At 40.6% G+C, this 20765-nt stretch overlaps 1 protein-coding gene across 26 annotated transcripts in view; it reads right to left on the bottom strand.

Annotated features, from left to right (window-relative positions):
• Nucleotides 1–20765, bottom strand: part of Zasp52 (Z band alternatively spliced PDZ-motif protein 52) — a 244275-nt gene that overhangs the window by 6500 nt on the left and 217010 nt on the right. For 22 of the 26 annotated variants that reach the window (XM_076186818.1, XM_076186794.1, XM_076186817.1 and 19 more), the window contains 3 exons: nt 5784–6771; nt 441–627; nt 2–122 (listed from right to left, as the gene is read on the bottom strand). In XM_076186818.1, coding sequence (XP_076042933.1) covers nt 2–122; nt 441–627; nt 5784–6771 — 1296 coding nt within the window. Of the gene's footprint in view, nt 1; nt 123–440; nt 628–5327; nt 5398–5783; nt 6772–20765 lie in introns of all 26 variants that reach the window. The other 4 variants (XM_076186814.1, XM_076186815.1, XM_076186806.1 and 1 more) reach the window with 2 other exon arrangements.

The following is a 20765-nucleotide window of genomic DNA, read 5'->3' as shown; positions in this document are numbered from 1 at the left end:
CCGGATTCGCAATAGGGCAATCCGTCTTCAAGGTAGAAGGCGCCAGAGCCGAAGATGCGTCCGCAGTAGGCGCAGCAGAAGCACTCCGGGTGGAATTGCTTACCCACGGCATTCAGACAATCCTGAAGGAGGGGGAAGGGAAGGAAAGCGTTAATTTCTGTGTGCATACATGTAATCAAGACTACACCTAAAATCCTGCATAATTATGTACTCAATCATATTCGGGTCTAGCCGAGATCACTCACAGACTAGTTTGAACGCTCCATGACATTTCTCCACCGTTATTCTCTCGACAGATAAACTAGTCAGATTGCATAGTCAGTCTTCGAGAGCAGGGAAATAACGAGCAACATTTTCCAGCGATCTCGTCTTCACAAGCAACGAGTTGAGAAGCAGCTTGATGAACGAGAACCCTCCCCCCTAAATAAATGGATACTTACGCCCTTGATTCTCTTGTCGCACTTGCCGCAAATGGGGGCAAGGTACTGCTCGTAGCAATCCTCGCAGTAGAGAGTCCCGTGCTCCTCCACGAAGCCCATCTCGATCAAGGGCTTCCTGCACTTCTCCGTCCCGCACACGAAGTGATCCGGGCACCACGTCTTGCCAAGGGCCGAGACGAAGGGGCCTCTGCAGGGGCCAAAGGTGGAGACTTTGAAGAAAACCTTCCTGAAGAAAGTCTCAATCGAGACTTCAAGTTTTACATATTTTCAGGCTTTCAGGAGAGTGGGGGTGAGTCATAAGAGGAGTTTCATATCTTCAGGATAATTTCAAACTTTACAGGGGAGGCACAATTATAATTTTGTATAAATGCTGAGAGACTGGTAAAGGGAAACAGAGTTTAAAGGATTCGAATACAAAAACCTGACAGTAATTAATTTCACTATTTCTTTTTCTCGATATTGTTGTTCAACAAAAAACTAAGTCGGGTATGTATTTGTGCGTACGGACGTGATTGTGTGTGGTGAGACTACATTTACTTATAGTCATGTTTCTATGTTGATAGGGAGGCGAAGAGATACACAAGTGGGGAACAAAACGATGCACCTGATCACAGAAAATGGAAATCTTAAATCCATTGAAAGAATCAAGAGAAAAACATTTCTCCTCATATGTATTATTCACCCACAAGTATCAGGTGTATCTATAATTATATAACTGTGTTTATGCGTATTCCTAAACATGTAGGCTGGGAGGAGCGAGAAACTGGGAGTGGGGAACGTTGTGGTACACTGGTCTTCCACCGGCTTCACGGTTAAGAGTTCGTTCGAGTACAAAGGACTTCGGTTACATTATTTTATTTTTCAATTCTCCAAATATCATCTTTCCGTCATATACAACGAAACAGAATGATGAACTAGGAGATTGTAAACCTATACGAATATTAGTGTTGAAATGTTCTTAGTGTCTTGATTTCTGTGATGTCAAATTTTAGCTATTCAAATGAAGGTTGGAGGTAGGATGGATGTGGGAGGAAAAATAACCCAGTGTGATAGCCCTTATACGCCAGGATAGGCCTTCCGAATGTACTCTGTGGATGCAAAATAAACACTAATTAGGCTTTTGCCAGCCGAGATCTCCTGAAGTCCACCGCTTGATGAGGGATGGTGTCGAGATGTGCTGGTGGTGTACATGTACAGACATATGTGTATACACACACACACACACACACGTACATACATACATACAAAGCAGTTTTTTATCTTTACTGAACGGGTTCAATAGTCTCTACCCTACCCACGTTAAAGCTAACCTTTTCAGTTGCTAGTTTAACTTTTTTCGGTGGCGGGGATTCCAGTTAGTGGGAGACGAGGAAAGTAGTTTAGTTTCCTTCATCCGGTGGCAAGACACTGCACCTTCTCTCGTGTCTCTAATGGCTAGAAAACCCTGTCTTCGCGCGAAACCGCCACCAACTACCATCCGAACCATCACCATTCCCACCAACAAACAAATAAACACAAACAACGACCAACCACCGTCACTAACACCACTTTCTCCTCCTCCCCCCTGCAGACTCCCCAACTAATTAGTTCGGAACTAACACCTCTCCAGCCAACTTGTTGCCTAACTGCTGCGAGATGCAGGAGGAAAGGGGGCAACAGCTCACCTGCTGGCAGAGGATATGTAGCATATAGCAATTTTGTAAAATAAAATAACTGTACCACTCTTCGTATGCTTGACACTCCCGTTCTATCCCTGGGAATGCGACCACGAGCTATCACTCCTCTACCCTGACTCTCTCCTAAGAAAATCCGTTAATTCCCACCCAAAATCCCACAATTCCCGTTACCGTTAATCCCGCTCCTTCCTCTACTCCAAATCTACATTTCCCTTTCACCACACTGTTACCAATTGTCGCATTCATATCTCCTATGACCATCACTTTATCCTTCCTCTAAAAGTCTACATTTCTTACCAAGTCGCACTTTTTTAGAGACGTTACCATCTTACCTTCCATTCCTCTTATTTAATGGTTCTTCCATTCTCAGTTTTTCTCACTTCGTCTCACAGCCATAGTGAACCATGCACAAATGCACACACACTGTGCAAATACACAAGTACTGTACATTGGTGTATACATGGATCTGTACATTTGTTTGTTAGTGTATGTGCTGATGGTACCAGAGGCACAGCCAAAAATAAATCTGAGGGAGGGGGGCAATGACTTCCTGTGTATAATCAGTCTTGATTTTTTTTTCCTTTAAAGATTATGCATCAACTTTCTCCTGAAGTACACATCCTTTCAGTTCACTAAACAATTGAGTTATTAAGTATTACATAATAATGGATTAAATAAGTATATGACATACACGTTTTCCAGTCTATTATAATCTGTGTGAATTTTTTTTTTTGGGGGGGAGGAGGTCTTCCATGGTGCCCCCATCCTTGGCTGCACCCACTGTACAGTGTCTTCAGCTTCATGAGCAAATAACCCATTTACTTACCCCAATACATTGTAGATGTTACTGAATACTGTATCATAAAATACACTTGTTACATGTACTAAGAAAGTTGCATGTAATGCATGTAAACAATGTAAAATGAAGTGTGGTATTGAAGGACTTGTGAATATATAGAGTGATTGGGAATGGAAAAGGTCAGAATAAAGTGAACAGATTTGAAAAGCTGAAGGAAGGCAGATGTTAAGAGCACATTTTATTTATTAATTAATTTTTTTCCTGATACATGTACAAGATTGAGGTCAGCATATGTCTTGAAAACATCATGAAAAGTAAAGAAAGGGTGTTGAAGGAAGAAACATTGTAATTTTGTATTCATGGGTGGCACACCACTCCTGAGTGACAGTGAAGGATCAATCGATCCATCCACTGCCCCAGGTCTCTGTTGCAGGAGATCCACAGCTCCAAAGTAACCAACGTCAACCACTGGGTAGGCCTACAAGTCACTCGGGGGAAGAAATATTGTGTTGTCTGGTGACAGTGAAAAATAATGACAAGTGGAAGTAGAATTCAGAAATGTGCATGAAGAAACCAAGTAGAGAAAAAGTAATCTGAAGGAAAGACCAACATGGAAATGTTGAATTGTGTTTGCTTGAAAGGCACTTTTGCAGGTCTCTATCCATGTGTCTCATTCCCACATCCTCAGTCAAAACTATTTTACATTACTACATTTGGTAATTACTAATTGTGTCTGTCCACAAATTCTGTAATAGTGTACATGAGAAAAACCAATGGCTTCAATATTGGCATACCTGCAAATTCATGTACCTGTATACTCGTGTTTGTTGCAAATTGAAGGTTGGGGTGGAGTGGTGACTTTTCGGTGTTGTGTTTCTGTTATGTATACAAAGGCAAGTAATACAGTGGGTTTCCTTTAAACTTTGTAAATCTATAATGATTGCTGGGGGTATTCCCTAAAACCTCTAGGATCTATAAGGATTGTTGGGGGTATCCCCTAAAACCCCTAGGATTCTATTACACCCTTCACATAACCCCTAGTGTCAGCATGCCATAAAACTATAAATGCAACCATGATGCTCAGTGAATTTGTCAAATCTGGTTTATTATTATATATTTTTTTCCAAGCTATGTATGAAACCAGTTCGTACTCTATGGTTAGTGCAGTGCAATGGATCTTCTGACAAAGCTTTAAGTTCTAAGAGTTGCTATTAAGTTTTCCAATTGGCTAAACAAGCATTATGGAACACAGCCACTAGGATGCCCTAGTACTAATGACACACACTGGCTTAACTGGCTTAACTGGGGCATTCCCTAGTAACATTACTAAGGGTTTCTAATCTTACTTGCCTTTGTATACCAGTGTCTGGTACAAGGAAGACTAATTACATTTCCTAGTTCTTCCATATAACTATCATAACAGTGGTTAAAGTAATCTTTCAGTTATTCCTATAATTATTTCCTAATTATTTGTACTATGTGATCAAGTAAACTATTTCTAATAATACTATATATTCCAAAATACAATAAAATTCCACGCACTCAACTTTCAGAACACTATGTTCACACATGACCGCACAAAATACAGAGCAATATATATTTTTGAGAGTGCAATCATGCATGAGCTAACATGCACCCACATGGCTGTAGCACAGGCTGGTGCACAAATGGTGGTGAGAGTTGTGACAGGGTGAACAGATGTAAGGGAGGGCAGTGAAGACTTTTTTCTTTCTTTTTTTTTTTTTTTTTGGCCATGGTGTCATCATATGCTTAACTGCAGATGAATTGCACTACAAGACACTGGTTTAAATTTTTCCAACATTTCATTATAATACTAATTACCAGTCTTATCTGCAAGAAGATGAGTATACATTGAGTAAGGTGACATATGTCTGCAGACAGGGATACCACATGATTTTCTGGGGGGGAACTTTGGGATCAGACTGTCATTTAGGCAAGATAAGTTTACTGCAACAATACCTTATACTCATCTGTCTCTGCTATCTGACACAGAAGAAAATACTTTATAGAGAGGAATATTCAGTGCCAAGTCATGAACATGAAATTTTTTAACTGCATTGGGCCTTAAGCCCTTCTATACCAAGAGGCACTTTCTTTGATTCAGCTCTTTGCAACTCCTTCAGTAGGTGGTGACGATGTTAAGAGTCTGGCTTTCTGTATAAAACACCCAGAGAGAAAAAGAGAAAGGGAAAGATAGGGAGAAAGAGAGAGAATTGAGACACCGCTTTTATATGGAGACAGGATGATCGTGCAGTCTGAAAAGGGGGTATGGTAACAAAAGGCACACACAAACAAACACACATTCGCAAATTAGTATCTACAAAAATAATAAAGAAGAAAAAAATATGAGAGAAAAAAGAAAAACACAAAGAGGGCGGTGTGGAGTTTTACCTGATGGCAGCGCCGCAGGAGGTGCAAGTCGGGGCGGTGCGTGCCGAAGCGGCAGCGGGCGACATGATGCCTGATGCCCCAGGGTGGGAAACAAAACTCGGGTGAGAAAAAGGGGCATGCCATGCACTACAAGTCATCCACTCGACTCTACGCACCATACAGCGTTTCTCGCTAAACTCGAGAAAAAAAAAAAAAAAAAAAAAAAAAACCAAAAAAGAACGGCACGACACATCACGACACTGCACGACACACAAGGGAGGGGGACAGGGGAGGGCTTGATTGGGAGCTGGGGGGGAAGAAAAAACAACACCACGAGGTCCCCCCCCAGAAAAAATAAACAAACACTCTGGGAAATGGGGGGGATGTTTTGTGGGTCTTGGAGGGGCTTCTGGGTCTGCAGGGAGGGCGCGTGGGGGTGGGAGGCACGCGCCACTCTCATCACACGCCGCCACAAACCTGATCTGACGTCCACATGTGACACAGATGGGGATCCTGGAGGCAGAGGCTTGGTTCACCACACCGCGTCCGCGGCGAGGGGCCGTGCGCTGGCCGGCGACACCCACGGGCTTTCCACCTGGCGGGGCTGTGGGTTTGGGCATACCGCCCACGCCCGGAATAGGGCCGGGTTTGGGCATGGGTGCGGGAGCAGCAGCAGGAGCAGCAACAGCGACAGGCGCGGGAGCGAATACCGGAGCAGGACCTGTGGAATTAGTCTGTGGGGTCTCGAGCGCAGGAGCTGGAGCAACTGGAGCTGGAGCTGGAGCTGGAGCAGGAGCAGGAACTGGGGCAGGAGCAGGAGCTGGGGCAGGAGCAGGAGCTGGGGCAGGGGCAGGAGCTGGGGCAGGTCCCAGTCTCGACGGGGCACCCGGAGCAGGTCCCAGCTTGGACTTGGGTGCACTGACAGGCCTGTGCATGAACCCAGACTTGGGTGCTGCCTTGGGGGTTGTTACCGGAGCAGGCACTGGCTTGTAAGTGCCCTTGGGGACCGGCCTCGGGGCCGGGGCCTGCACCGGGGTGACGGGTTTGACCACGGGCATGGGCTCAGTGATGGGAACAGGCTTGGGAGGGGAGATGGGCTTTTTAGCAAGCAAGTTAGGTTTAGCAAGAGCACTAGAAGCTGCGGGAGCAGCAGCAGTAGCAGCAGTGGGAGCAGCAGCTGCAGCAGGGGTAGGGGCAGGTTTTGGGGCAGGCACAGGCTCAGGGATGGGCACAAAAGCAGGTGGGGGGGCTTGCTGCTGTGGCGGGGGTGGGGGCAAGCTGGCAATGATGGCGTCATAGTCCTTGGGTGGAGGAGGTGTGGGAAGGAGGGGAGGGCGTTTGGGAGGAGGTCCTGCGGGTTTAACTGGTTTAGGGACATAAGGAGCTTTACCTGAAGGCGCCCACGCGGGAGGAGTACCCTCCACCACCTCTTCACAGGTCGTCGGTGGCCATGTAAATCGCACACCTGGAGGAGGTGGTGATGAAGGAAGTGGCAAGGGCACGTATCAGGGACAAAGAGGTGGGAGAGGGGGGTTGTACAGGGAGTAGGACAGCGTCAAAAGTGGTCATTGGATATAATGTATAGGAAACCCAAGCGGGATGGGGTGTTGGTAAGGAAATATGTTTCCAAGGATTGTGACCAGATCCAAAAAAATAAATAAAAAAAAGAAAATAATGGGTAGTTGCACATATTTGGGTCGACACCCAGAGAGGTGTCCAGGGATAAAACCCAAGTGTAATACGCAACATGTGGGTTTGGGTCGAGATATTTCATATGATGCAGGGGTGCAACGATGTATGTACATGCGCACATACAGTAAATGTATATATATACATATATACAAATATATACATGTATACATATATACACATAGATATACATATGTATACACAATATATGCATATACACATGAATACATATATGCATATACAAAAATTGTGAAAAAAATAATTACATGAAGGTGGGAAATTTGTCAAAACAAGATTTAATTGATAGAAATGGCCATTCAAAGTTCATATTTATCGAAAGCCATTTTTTTTATTTTTTTTTTATTTAAAGATCATGGCAGAAAAATAGTCCAGCCATTTCAGTGTTTGCAAATTTGGTTAGAATCAAAAATATATATTTTTTGTCCAATTTTGATTATTTAGACAGCAAAGGTAATGTAATCAAGATGGGTAGAAATGTGCAGAGATGAATGGGAACAGATGGAAAGTCAGACAGAAATCAGTCAAGAAAAATTATTGTGATGAGAGACCAAAGATATTGAACACAACATGAAGGGAAGGAAAGAAAATGGATATACGAAAAGTTGAGAAAGGAAGAACAGGTTACAAGAACAGATGGCAGTACAATAGGACCCAGTTGATGAAATGCCAGAGAAAGAGGAGTGACAAAAGATGGATGGAGAATGATGTAACAGGCATAAAGAATTGGAAAATGAGGATCAGATATTAGATGAAAAGGTAAGAAAGGAGAAAAGGCCACAAGTTGAAAGCATAACATCATTTGAAGACAATGACAGAACAAGGTGGTGATAAAGCATGCATAACAGGTGGAAGGGTTTTCATCAAATAATTAACAAGGATTAATAGGAAAATTTGAATAGCACAAAGGATAGGAAGTAGTGATGAAAAACAAGAGTAATTCAGCAGAAGACCCAGTCCATGGGCCATGTGGAAAATGAATGTTGCAGACACCACATCCAGACACCATGGTTGAGAGGGGAAGCCATCCATACATCATAAATGCAATGGTAACAGGACATGAAACGAGATTATGGGTAAAAGCAAGGATGGCAGAAGGAAGAGGAGGGAAAATTAAAAGGAGAGCAAATAAAATTGGTACACAGGTGAGAAGAGGATCAAGTCCAGAGTCAACGTTACCAGACAAGGGTGCAAGAATAAGGAAAGGGGAGGAAAAGGAAGTGGAGAGAAAAGAAAGGAAAAAAAAATATAAATGACCGAATTAGATTTCTTTGACTTTAAAGACTTTGCTGGGGGCGAGGGATATATGAAATTCCTTACCATAATTATTATTGCAATTACGTCACCATTGCCAACACACTAACATTATTTGGCACTTTCAATGCAAGCAGCATTTGTTATTTACGAGCTTTCGTGCACCACTAAAATATTGTTAAGTTATTAACTTTATATTATTTCTGACACTCTGTGGTTTGTTAATAGAATCTGCTGTTGTTCCTATTGCCAAGGAACGCTCATGCATTGAGGCAACTAGGAAGAGTGATTCTGGTATCACAATCTTAGCATTAAAAAGCTTATTATAATATTTTAGGATAAAAGTTATATTATTAGGGCTATTGAGACTGGAGTTTGTTAAAAATTCAACTCCAATAAAAATTTAGAGATCTAAAAAGTGTCTGGTAAAGTTGAAACTGTTTAGGTCATGCAGGAAAAAGGACGCCATACCAAACTAAACAGATGTAAATTAAAATATAATAATACAGCCAAGGTTAGAGTATATTGATCAAGAGGTATATGGGTGAGAAAAGCAGGATAACAGGATATGTACAAGAGGTATGGGAATAATATTTGATTCATTCTCATACTGACTTTCTTCTGTCTACAGCGTCTCTCCCCATGAATGTCACCAAGCAACTTGTGACTTAGTTTATTTAATGCTCTCTCCACAAAAAAGAGAGACAAATTTCCTCTCCCTTCTCAAAAAAAAAAAAAAAAATCAGAACAGAAAACACTCCTTCACTTTTTGTCTACACTCCCATTCACGATTTTTCATTCCACCTCATAACTACACAATTCTTCTGCCCTCTCCCCTCCCCTAGCTATACATCAATGTTACTGGTTACTTTAAAATCATTCCTTTCTTCTTCAGTTATTTATCCTTACTTTTCCACATAATTTCTTTTTGACAGGCCTAGTAGCCTCTATGTTCTGTATACCTTTGTGACAAGTCTACTCCCTTGCTATTCTCTTTACAGGCCCATACCCTCTCTGCAAGGGCTTGTTCATCTTATCATCCCTGTCCTCCCCACATTAATTCTTATGTTCTTCCCAATCTTCACAACATAAATATTTATCCCTGCTGCTGTCAACTTATCAAGCTATGCCCAATATCCACATCTTACTTCCATAAATCAAAATGGTTTCCACTACTCTCAAACCATGCATGCCCATTTTGATAAAAAAAAAAAAAAATTTAGTCCTCTTCCTTGACTTAGTGGTGCACCTTCCCTTTCCCACTTTTTTTTTTTCATAACACCCTACACTCCATCTTCCACCACCTTCACTCTGACAACTCTTTGCAAACCCCTTCTCTAGACTACTTCTAAAGCTATTTTAGAGCTTTTCTCACTTTCCCACTTCCATCGCTTTGTAACTGACATTCACACCTCTATAAAAGTTGTAACAATCCATCTTTTGCCCTGGTTCTCCCTTGCAGGAGAACTGTGGCCCCAAAGAAACCATCTATGTTCACCTGTTCAGCCCACAAGTCTCTGAAGAGATTTTTTACTGCTCTCTGGAAATTATGAGTGTAAGACAATGTAGTTGAAGGTGTTCTGTCTTCTGTGTAGTGGTTGCATCTAAGGTATTTGGAGTCTGTTGCCTGGGCAACTGTGTTAGGATTGTTTTTGTGGAGTGGTGACAGGAACATAGGTGTCACTGCTATTCCTATTTAGCTTTTGATATTCACACCCTATTTCCTTCTTTCACATGCCTCTCCAAAGGCTCTTAATCTTCATGGTTCCCTATGACCATCTGGAGGCGCCAGCCTGTGGGTCTGGCACTCTATGGATTGGGCCCAAGATCATTCTTCCACTTTTGCACACGAGGACAACTAGCAACCAGTAACTACTACTACCATCCACCATCCAGTGATACAGAAACTGACCCACACTTGGAGAACACTTGCATGAATTCATAATTTTTCCCAGAGTGATCTACAAGAGGGCCAAAGGAACATCTGCAGTAGTTTCTCCTCTTTTCAGTATCTATTCCACTCAATTCAGGTGACCTTGTCTTCGACATTTCTACCATCTTTTCCAAACAGGTGTCATCTAAATCCCATTCCCTTGAAAGAAACTTGTGGCCATTCAATAATATTGTTCACTTTTTGCATTTAAGGAACTTTCTAAGTAAACTTCCCATGCTCCTTTAACTTTCTTTTTTAATACCTTTCCTTTTTCTTGAAATTCTGCCTTTAGCTGCCCCTCCACATGCAAATGCAACACCAGCTCCCCTCTCTCATGCATTTCATCTCTAAACCTGTCTGTCACTTCTTCCAGCTTGAACATTTTGTCCTTGCATCCATCCCTGACCACCATTCTTTGGTCCATTTCAACATTCCTTCCATTTACTAATTTTAGGCTAGAATTTGCTTTCCTGTGACTTCTTCCTATTGCATATAACGAATCAAATTCTAAGGGTCAATACTAGCTTTGAATTATTACTTCATCCATTTACAAATAATAACAATCTCTTGAAGCTTAGTGCAGACTTCAAACCCATGCCTCACTCACATGTAATCCTCGGTGTGAATGCCGAACCACAAAATGTTCACAGTTGTATTCTTGTTAATGAACTTTAAAAAAATTGAACTTGTAATTTTCAAACAACTAATGTATTTCTTGTTTGCAAATATTTAATATATTTCTTTTTGTAAGGGAATTATCGGCAGTATCATGCATACAGGTCTTAAGATTAGTGAGGAATAGCACATAAATTGTTCAAACTCATTACCAAGTCAAATTACACATGATGTTTGACACATCTGTGTAAAGACATGTTTACGATCAACTTATGAAATAGATTACATTACAAGTGAAGATATCGTACATCTACATAAAAGCTATGCATGTTTATATATGTACTGCATATGTGAAGACATTTATGTCTACAGTATTTCTATATGTATATAGATATAGTTATGTACATATCCTTAGATATCATGTATCTCACTTGTCAACATATATACACAAAATTATTAACAAATAATTTTCCATCTACAGCATTTCTTCCCATGAAATACTCATACTGATTTTATTCAAAGATTAAAATCAAAGGAATGAAGGAGGGTGAGGACAGTATGCTAATCCTGGTGTCCACAGTTCACTTTTACAGAATACGGTTTCCACTATTCCTTTCATTTTCGCTGCACCTTCTTCCCCTACTCCAAATTTTGTAGTTTCCTACCAGTCTTAGCAATTCCATGCTCAAAATATCTAATCATTGCTGAATATACTCCAAATCATCAGATCGCTCCTACTTTAATTCGTTTTTTATTTTTTCCATTTTCTCTTCTCACACATCTTGGCTGGTGTATTCCTGTCTGAGGGCATATTACAGAAGCAAAGTAATCAACTCCAGGACCACAACACTGTTCTACCCTATCCAACAAACACCTTTCTTCCCAATCCTGTTCTTTGCTTTACCTTCAGATTACTTATCCATTCTCTATTTGAAAAACAGATCTTTCTTTCTGCCTCCCTTTTATTCCAAGTCTACTCTGTACAGCATTGTGGGTGCAATTGTTGCATACAACTTTCTCTTTGCATTCCTCCCAAAATATGTATTCTCATAACACTTTTTGAGTTCAACATCAACAGCATAAAAATCAACATGAGAAACTACAAACATTTCTACACAAACAATATACATTTTGCAATGATACAGGACACTAATTTTACAGACCTTATTGGCACCACCACAAAAACTTGTCTTACTCTACCCAACATTTACATTATAGACAACACTACACGCTCTTCCCTATGTGATCTATGAGCCAACCTGGTAGCCACGTTTGGATTACTAAGGGCTGCAGGTCCTTTGCAAAAAAGAGTTCAGAGGCAAAAAATAGATTGGCATCTCTAAGTGTATATACTGTTCTAGTTCTTGCAGCTTTTCTTCACCATCTTCCAAAAATGCTACATCTTTCACAAACATTATACGGTTTGGTTTATTATATTGTTCACATTCTTCCCCAAACACATTTCCAATTTGTTCTTTCTTTCCAACTCCTCCCATGTAAACAACTTTGAACCCCTATGCTAAATTAATGTACTTCTCACTTGCTTTGTACACGTTTTCACCATATCACAAAGTATACTTTATCTACTCTAACATGTGCTTTTTCAGATCTATGAATGCTGCATACAAATAATTTCCCTTGAACATATATTTTTTATGTATATAATAATCAACAAAAGTTTGCTCTAGCCCCATATTATTTCAATGTTAAAAATTCTTCTGTATATCTTCCACATTATGTTATGGAGAGTAATTCTTTAGTGTCAACACTATATACCATCTCATTTGAGAGATACGGAAAACTTATTCCAGTAGCATACCAAACAGAAAAGGTAATCAATATGTCAAACTGTCAATACCAGGATTAGAATTATTCAACCCTCACTAATTCAGGACTCATGCTAATTTTGTATTTTTGTCACTGTATACAAAAGGAAATACTGTATTTGTATGGACAATTTATGACTTTCCACTTATTAGAATGGGTGTTTCATTCTATCAATTTGAGAAAACATTTCTAATCCTCCTTTCTGCCAAAATTATTAACAAATCTCAACACTTGATAATTTTATATTATTTGAAGAATCTGAGAAACGAAAAAGATGCTGAATTATTGAGGGTCTGGTGTAATAGGAGTAGTAGATCCTAGGGTGAAGAAAATGGGAAGACATGAACTGAAGCAGACATTTAAAATGCTCACAACAGCTGAATCACCAGGAGTGGATGGAATAGCAGGGGAAATGTTGAAGTACTCACACTGAAACAAATTAGTGAAATATATAGAGGAGTATTAGTTTGTGGCATTTATGGAGATGGAAAGAGGAGACCTATGATACAGCAGACAGATCACTGAAGGAGCCTGGAGATGTATATTGTAGTGATAAGTACTGTATACTGCTAAAGACAAGTGACAAGGGTGTCCTAGAGATGTGGAGTGTATGAAATTCAGAATAGAGAAGAGTTCAACATAGAAATAGAAGTGGACCAAGGATATGTGGATAGAATTACTGATAAGAATCAAGAAATCAAAACAAACTAGTATTTGGAGTAAGAAATAATGTTGAAAGCTAAACAGTGTAATGTTTGCAGATGATGAAACAGAGCAGAGGAATTGCACAATTTGGAAATATTTTTGGTGAAAATATGAGAAAAGAAAATGGACTTCAATACATGGTAATAAACATGTGACTGGAGAAACAGAAATCCAAGTTTAAGGTTGCAGACTGGATGAACAAGTAGTTACAAGGTACTATGGTGTGGCTGTATCAGTAGGAGAAATGAAACAGAGCACAAACTGGTGGGGGAAAGGCCATTCAGAGCACAAAGTCTGAAAGGTAAAGAAAAGGTCAGTCTAACTAATTGTGGAAATTATATGGTGCACAATAGTGGATGCCTGGACTAGCCCATCAGAAGAAAGTGAAAAGAAAAAGAAAAGAAAAAATACATGTAACAAAAGAAAGAGAAAGAAAAGAGACAGAAAGGAATGAGACATATGCACAGAGAGATACACAAATATGGAGGAAAGGATGCACAGGGTAAGCCTTTGGTGATATGTGTGGAGAGAAGGAAATAGCAGTGAGAAAGGCACACAACTGGAGGACAAAAACCAAGAAAAGACCAACAAGATGATATGGGTATGGATGGGTTTTTGAAGAAAGGTGATGAACATAGATATTGAAGGTAAAGAAACAGTAGAAGAGGAAAGACAATGAATAAGATATTTTGGGTCCAGTCCATGTGTCTGCCCGCTTGGGGCTGCATCTCCAGATGGAGATGAAGGTGTTGATAGAATATGATGATGTGGGGAGATTATTCTCTCCTACAACAGTTTTGAAGGATTAACACCAGCAGGCAGGGGCAGTGGGATGGTGTTATGTTGTGTTCTGGAGTCTGGTGTGTCTAGGTGTTGGTGGGTTGTCTCAGCGTGATGGATACTGAGTTTTATGTAGTAGCTGATGCATACCACACATGTTCAGATGTTTGTGTAAACAAAACATAATTTTCCATTATTTGTTGTCTATGGGTGCTGTCTGTGTGAAGTCAGCGATTGTCTGCAGTTTCTTGATCTGTAGTTTGATGTGTCTGAAAGGATGGTGGGCAAACAGTCTAGCATAGACTTTGTGCTAAATTAGTTTTCTGTCATCATCTTACCAGAAGACTGTACCAGTGATTGTTCCAAGGGTGGAAAAATGTGTACTGTGAGGCTGCAGGTTTTCAGTCACAACTTAAGGCAACTATTATACATCTGCCTATGTGTGCATTCATCTTTTGAGGTCCCTACCTGCCTGTTACCCTCTGAACATGTCCATATTCCTTTCATCACCCTCCAACTTCTGTTCACCCCCTCCCCCTTAGAACCATTGCATCTTATCTTCCCTTTTTTTTCATTTGGGGCTGCTATCATCTGTGGTTCTCCCATACTTAATTTCTACCCCTCTACACAACTCTTATTTTCCCTTTTACCCATGATTCACATACTGTCTTTGCCAGCATGGCCCCCATCCCTCTTCAAACTTTCTCTAATCTCACCAAACAATAATTTTTCCCTTTACACTTGTTACCTCTTCATTCTTTTCTCATTAAACTGTACTCCATAACCATTTTTCCTTACTCCACATGCATTTAGAAGTTGTTTGCAAAGCATTTCACTTTTAGCTCTGACCAAGCTTCTGTAACTCACTTCTGTACATGGGAACTGACTTCACTAAACACTTCATTTTCCACACCTTTGTTCTGAATGAAACATTTCTTATCTTCTTAATCAGAGAAGGAAGAGGAAGGTAAGGAATAAAGCAGGTAGTAGCATGAGAATTCTTTGAAAGGGGAAAGTGTACAACAATAGAGGGAGGTACTGGTACAGTTTCCTTTCTTCTCATTATTTGAAGAGTAGGGGGTGAGGAACTATTTTGGCCCTTCCACCGTTTTTGGGAGTTAATGGGTTTTTAGGACCTGGGGATTTCTCATGTCCTGGCAAAGTTGAAAATGGGGATGTCTTGGAGGAGAGATAGCTCCTGATTTTTTTTATTTATTTATTTATTATTATTTTTTTTTTTTATGATAATAATACACATGAGCATGTCATCTGTATTGGAGGGGTTGTGGTTGAAGTGTGTAGTAGCGTACCAGTTTTAGTCAGTGATGGAAATGGGTTTGGGACTTTGCTTGCAAATCACCAATGTATTCATTAGTATACATGTTGATTACACATACACATGCAAAATCTGGAAACTGAGAATTAGTGGTACATCTACCCCTCCCATTTCCATCAATGGGCCTTTAATGTAACAGTAACAAGTTTGCTGATTATCCCCTTCCTGGGAAAAGAAGCTGTAGATGGAAATTTATGTGTATGTCTGTGTATGTATATATATATATACATATATATATATATATATATATATATATATATATATACATACACACACACACACATACATACATACACGCACACCCTATATTTACCGAAGCATAAACCAGGATTTTTTTTCTTCTTTTACATAAATATTGCCCATATTACTAAATGCGAGGTTGGGCTAAGAATGCAGAACGGGTAAAGGAATTTGGGGTAATCTGTGTTGAACAGTCCACTCAGCAACGGCAATATCGTGTGTGGCGATGTTCTCGTCTTAATTAACTAAGCGAATTGAAAAGACGAGAATATCGCCGTCGATTTGTAAACGCAACGCGCTCGATCATGCCATCGGTGTGCTATCACGGTATCTCCGTCACTACTTTCGCAATCGCACAACACAGAATAATTTGTTTTCCTCTACAGAACCATTTGTTCAATGCGTTTCTAAGAATCTATAGTGAAACTATTTTTTCCTCAATATGCCAATACATTCTCAAAATGTCACTGTACAATTGGGGTGCTTATATGCCGGCAAATACATTGTGTGTGTGAATATACACATACACAGTGAATGGTACAAGGAAACTGTATCGTGAACGAGTTTATGGTGTTTGCAGTGTTCAGGGATGCTAGGGGATTATTGAAATGCATAGAGAAACCATTGTCTTTAAAGTGCATAGTGGGCAACGGTATCCAAGATACATCAATTAAAATAGTGTTCAGAGTATTGAATATGGGGATGGGAGGAGGAAAGGTTGAAGGAAACAGACAGTATGGGTGCAAGGTGAAGGACTTTTTTTTTAATAATTAAGGAACAGACAAGGGCAATTTTGCGCATTTATCTAACATGTTCTATTTACAAATTTGGGTACACAAGGATGAGGGAAGGATACAGGTTCAGGATACAAAAGTATGAAGGATGCAAAGACGCTAATGGTAAAGGCCGGCGTTACGAGCAAAAATATTAGGCACTTTTGTTAAGGGAAACAAAGGGAAACAAAAGAAAGTGTCATGAGGGAGTTAGGATGTTGACAGTCTTTGAAGGAGAGGGAGTAGAATTTTGGGATTTGAGAGAAGAGGGTTAGGTTGGATGCTCGCGCTCAGTCCAGAACCAGCATGGGACGACACCACTTCGACCCGTAATTTGCCAATGCTGCTCCTTGGGTGACTGCAAGGCTCTTGACGTCGTCCTCAGGAGAGTTAACCCTCGACATTTACAAGAACTATTATGTTCTAACGTCATTACACATTTTATTTTTTCCCTTCTACGTAGTGAAAATACACATTTCATTGAATGCTGCAGTGGTTTCAACTCAATCACGCAGCATTTGCTAAATCTAGTAAACATTTCTTTGGCATTTAGGTAATTTCGCGATGAGGCGAAGATAAATTTTGTTGCCACAGTCTTTCATGAAAAAATACTGCAAATAGGTTTGTGACAGCAGAAAGTTTGACATGTAACGGCAAACAAACTGAATGAGGACGACGCCGAGTTTGCAAACTCCCCCTAGGATGGGTCGGCAGTGCGACTGCAGCAACGGCAGCAGCAGCAGCATTAGCAGAATCCGTCTCGCATATTCACATCACCACAGTCTTAACACCATTTGCATCACATGTCACCCAAGACTTGACGATAAACCCTCAGGTTGAAATCCATGACTAATATAAGTCACAATGGCATTAAACAAGACTTGTGTTGCACTGTTGTAATATGCGAGATTTATCTTCATCTATTATGATCCACACATTTAAAACTATGGTGTCATAAAATAAAGCTGTATCACTACAAGTGAGCAAAAACAAACAAAAATATAATTCATTACAAACAAGGGTGACAAATACATTGTGCATCGGCACTCGTCAAAATATTGGGTTAAGTCCCAATCAAAATATTGAAAAAATTACCCACAATTAGAACAGCAAAGGCGATAATATATGATAAAAGTCACACACATGCCTTAATTATAGCCCATACCTTTCCCTCTTAAAATATGTATATGATAATAATAATAAATAAACAAAACTAAGGGTAACAATGGTGGAGGCAGTTGGTAAAGGGAAGAATGAAGTAGACAGGTTAAAAAAAAAAAATAATAATAATATAGATATTGGGCACACTAAACACAAGCGAATATGATTCCTGCTTTTAACGCTTCAACCTACCATTGTTTGCCTCTTCAGCCGTTTAGGTTCGCATTCGTCATAATTCCCATGCAAACATCGCCTTAGTCCCACCTAATGGTCCCAGAATGCATCCAGCTTCCGAGAGGTCACGTTCTAAAATTTTATTCCACTTCGTCATTGAACATAAACTGTATGGTACGCCTGAACTCAGTCTAGACTTTCAATACAAAACCCTCTTAATAGTATTTATTCTAGATGCCATCAGGCAATTTCATCCAGTAAAAACCTGAATCTCCCCCCTACTTTTGTACCTTATTTCTCTCCTATCGCCCCATTCCACTCGGCTTCAGTTGCTGCCCAGTCGTCACGAATTTCGGGAAGGTTCTCTCGCCGTTACCGCTTCATTCGACCGACACGCCTTAGCTCCCATTCAACGTACGCATGTACAGACCAATGTTACGAGAAAAATATATCTCTATTAGACGATAATTTTTTTTTTCACAAGTTCAGTTCTCAACTACATCAACGGCTCTCGGCCCCTTCCATTGCATCGTTGTGTACATCTAGTCCTTCATGCACTTGTTCACTAGTATATCGCTCACTCCTTGCCCTTTCCTCCTACGCACATTTCCCTTGGCGTGCTACTCCCTTCTTCCTCTCTCCCTCCAGTTCACTCGACCAATTCCATCCAGCACGGTTTGCTGCATCTGGCCTGTATTCATGCTTTGTTAGTCTCCCTCTTTCTGATTTCAAATCGGTACGTGTGTGTGGGGGGGGGGGCTGTTTATTAATCAAACTGTGCGTCGTTAAATCTATCTATTGTCAATGTGAAATAGATTATTAAAAAATACGTCGACTAATTTTGGAACCAAGAAATCTTAGGAGTTTTGGACTTAAGCGCCCCCCCCCCCAAAGTGGTGCCAACCGCCGTCCATTCAAAACCAAACCTTCCTCGACATAACACTTGATTATTCTTAGCCATTTTCTTTCTTTTTATTTATCATTCACTATATTACCATGTGCAAATCTGTGCATAATGTGCGCGAGTGTGCCCATAGCATAGGGAATAAATTTTCCCAAATAAAACATTTTCTATTTAAGTATTTTCTAATCACATATCTTCCTTCACTTCACCTTTTCAACCACCTCAACCTCACCCGCCCATCCTTCCCCAACAATACGGCATGACAAAAATTACACATGGTTAGAAATTTAAATATCAAACATGCAAACGTTTAAGGTAAACAGTACAGAGAATGGTGCACACCTACACAATCTCTCGCGCAATTAAATTCAGATGTATGACAACACGCACAACTACCTCTCCTCATGCAATTCACAATGCTCATACACATTCGTGCGCGCACACACTGCAGGCCGTTACTGGCCCTCCTGGACATTATTATTATCATTAGTGTGTGTGTGTGTGTGTGTGTGTGTTTTATAGATAGGTCAGACTAATGCCTTTAGATTAGTCATACGAGCTGAGCTCTCGTCCAAGAAGGGAACAGCAGTCGATCATGAGTCCAGCACAAGACCCAAGACCATGAATAGCGCGACCGTGCACTCACACAAGCACGCACGCACGCACACACATACACACGCACAAACGCGCGCACGCACACATACGGACGCACATGCACATACACAGAACGAAAACAATTGCAAACATATTTATAATAACATATTGAAACAAAGCAAAACTAAATTTCTAGCAACATAATTAACTTATACGGCAGGCCAAACAAGGATATTTCTTCTATTGCAAATACATTTAGGATTCATAATAAAGTCTTAGAAATATCCTTATTTGTGTACTGAATGACAAGTTTTTTGCTAATACACATACAGAACATATACTGTTTACTTTTAATGCCTCTACTGTCACTTCCTATGACCTGGTCATTGTGCGTCGACATACGACTTCTGAAGTTTGTTTTCACGCTGTTGATTGACGTATATGCAACGGACTGTTGCCACTTCCTACAACTTTCACCAAATGGCGACGTAATAATTTAAACGATTCATCTTATAATACGAATGAATATACAAAATAAATACAAACAGTTACTACCATTTCTGGATATTTGTAACTCGCCACGGGTTATTGCAGGAAAAATATCCACCAATCAGCGTTGCATATACAAACTCTTGGCGCCGGATGTCGACACAGAATGAACAGGGTAGCTTATGTGACTCAAAGTTGGCAACCTTGACGCCTCACACTAAATAATGCCCCGAGCTGCCCAAAGGCATGGGCTTACGAGTGTCTACTCTATATGCACAAGCAACAAGGCAACAGCTACTGTGCGCACGTACGCACACAATCTCAAGAGGTTTATTATGTCAATCAGATCAAATTCTAATTTCTTAAACCTCTGGAAGGAGTGTGCAAGCTTGTCGGCAGCTGAAATCACCTCGGGATAGTGACGGTAATGGTCTGGTTCGTCAGGCTGGGTTTGTTCATCGAGCAAGGCTGCTGGACATCTTTCCAGACACTATAGTCTGTTTCAGCAATTCTACAAAAACACAGACCCACTTTATGGTAACAACTGGCTAGAGATGTTGCCAGAAAGCAGGTCTTGCTTTTCTTAGACTCGTTGAAACGTATTGGCAGGGGCACTATTTTAGTCTATACATTGTCCGTTAGCCATTTCGAACCCAGCAATACTCGCGTAGACCATTTACCATGAATGAGAGATAAAATAAGAGAGAGAGAGAGAGAGAGAGAGAGGATGTTAACTGATTAGGGATGGATGTGGGACGAGAGGAAGGGAGCACGAAGGGAAAGTGAAAGGGAAGGAGGGAGGAGTTGGTAGCGAGAGTTTTGAAGTGGTAGAAAATAAAGAAGGGAGAGGGGAGGGGGAGGCAAAGACGTTGGAAGGCGTTGGAAGCGATAGTTTAAAAGTGTTTAGGCATTTAGAAGCGGTACAGAGGTGTATGTCAACAGCTGCCGAACTTAGCATATGGTTTAG

This window comes from Oratosquilla oratoria, chromosome 6 (genome assembly GCF_046742065.1).
Source record: "Oratosquilla oratoria isolate Oo_2021 chromosome 6, ASM4674206v1, whole genome shotgun sequence".
Classification (NCBI taxonomy): Eukaryota; Metazoa; Arthropoda; class Malacostraca; order Stomatopoda; family Squillidae; genus Oratosquilla; species Oratosquilla oratoria.
Note: the sequence above shows the minus strand (reverse complement) of the source record. Positions and strands in the feature narration are given on the sequence as shown.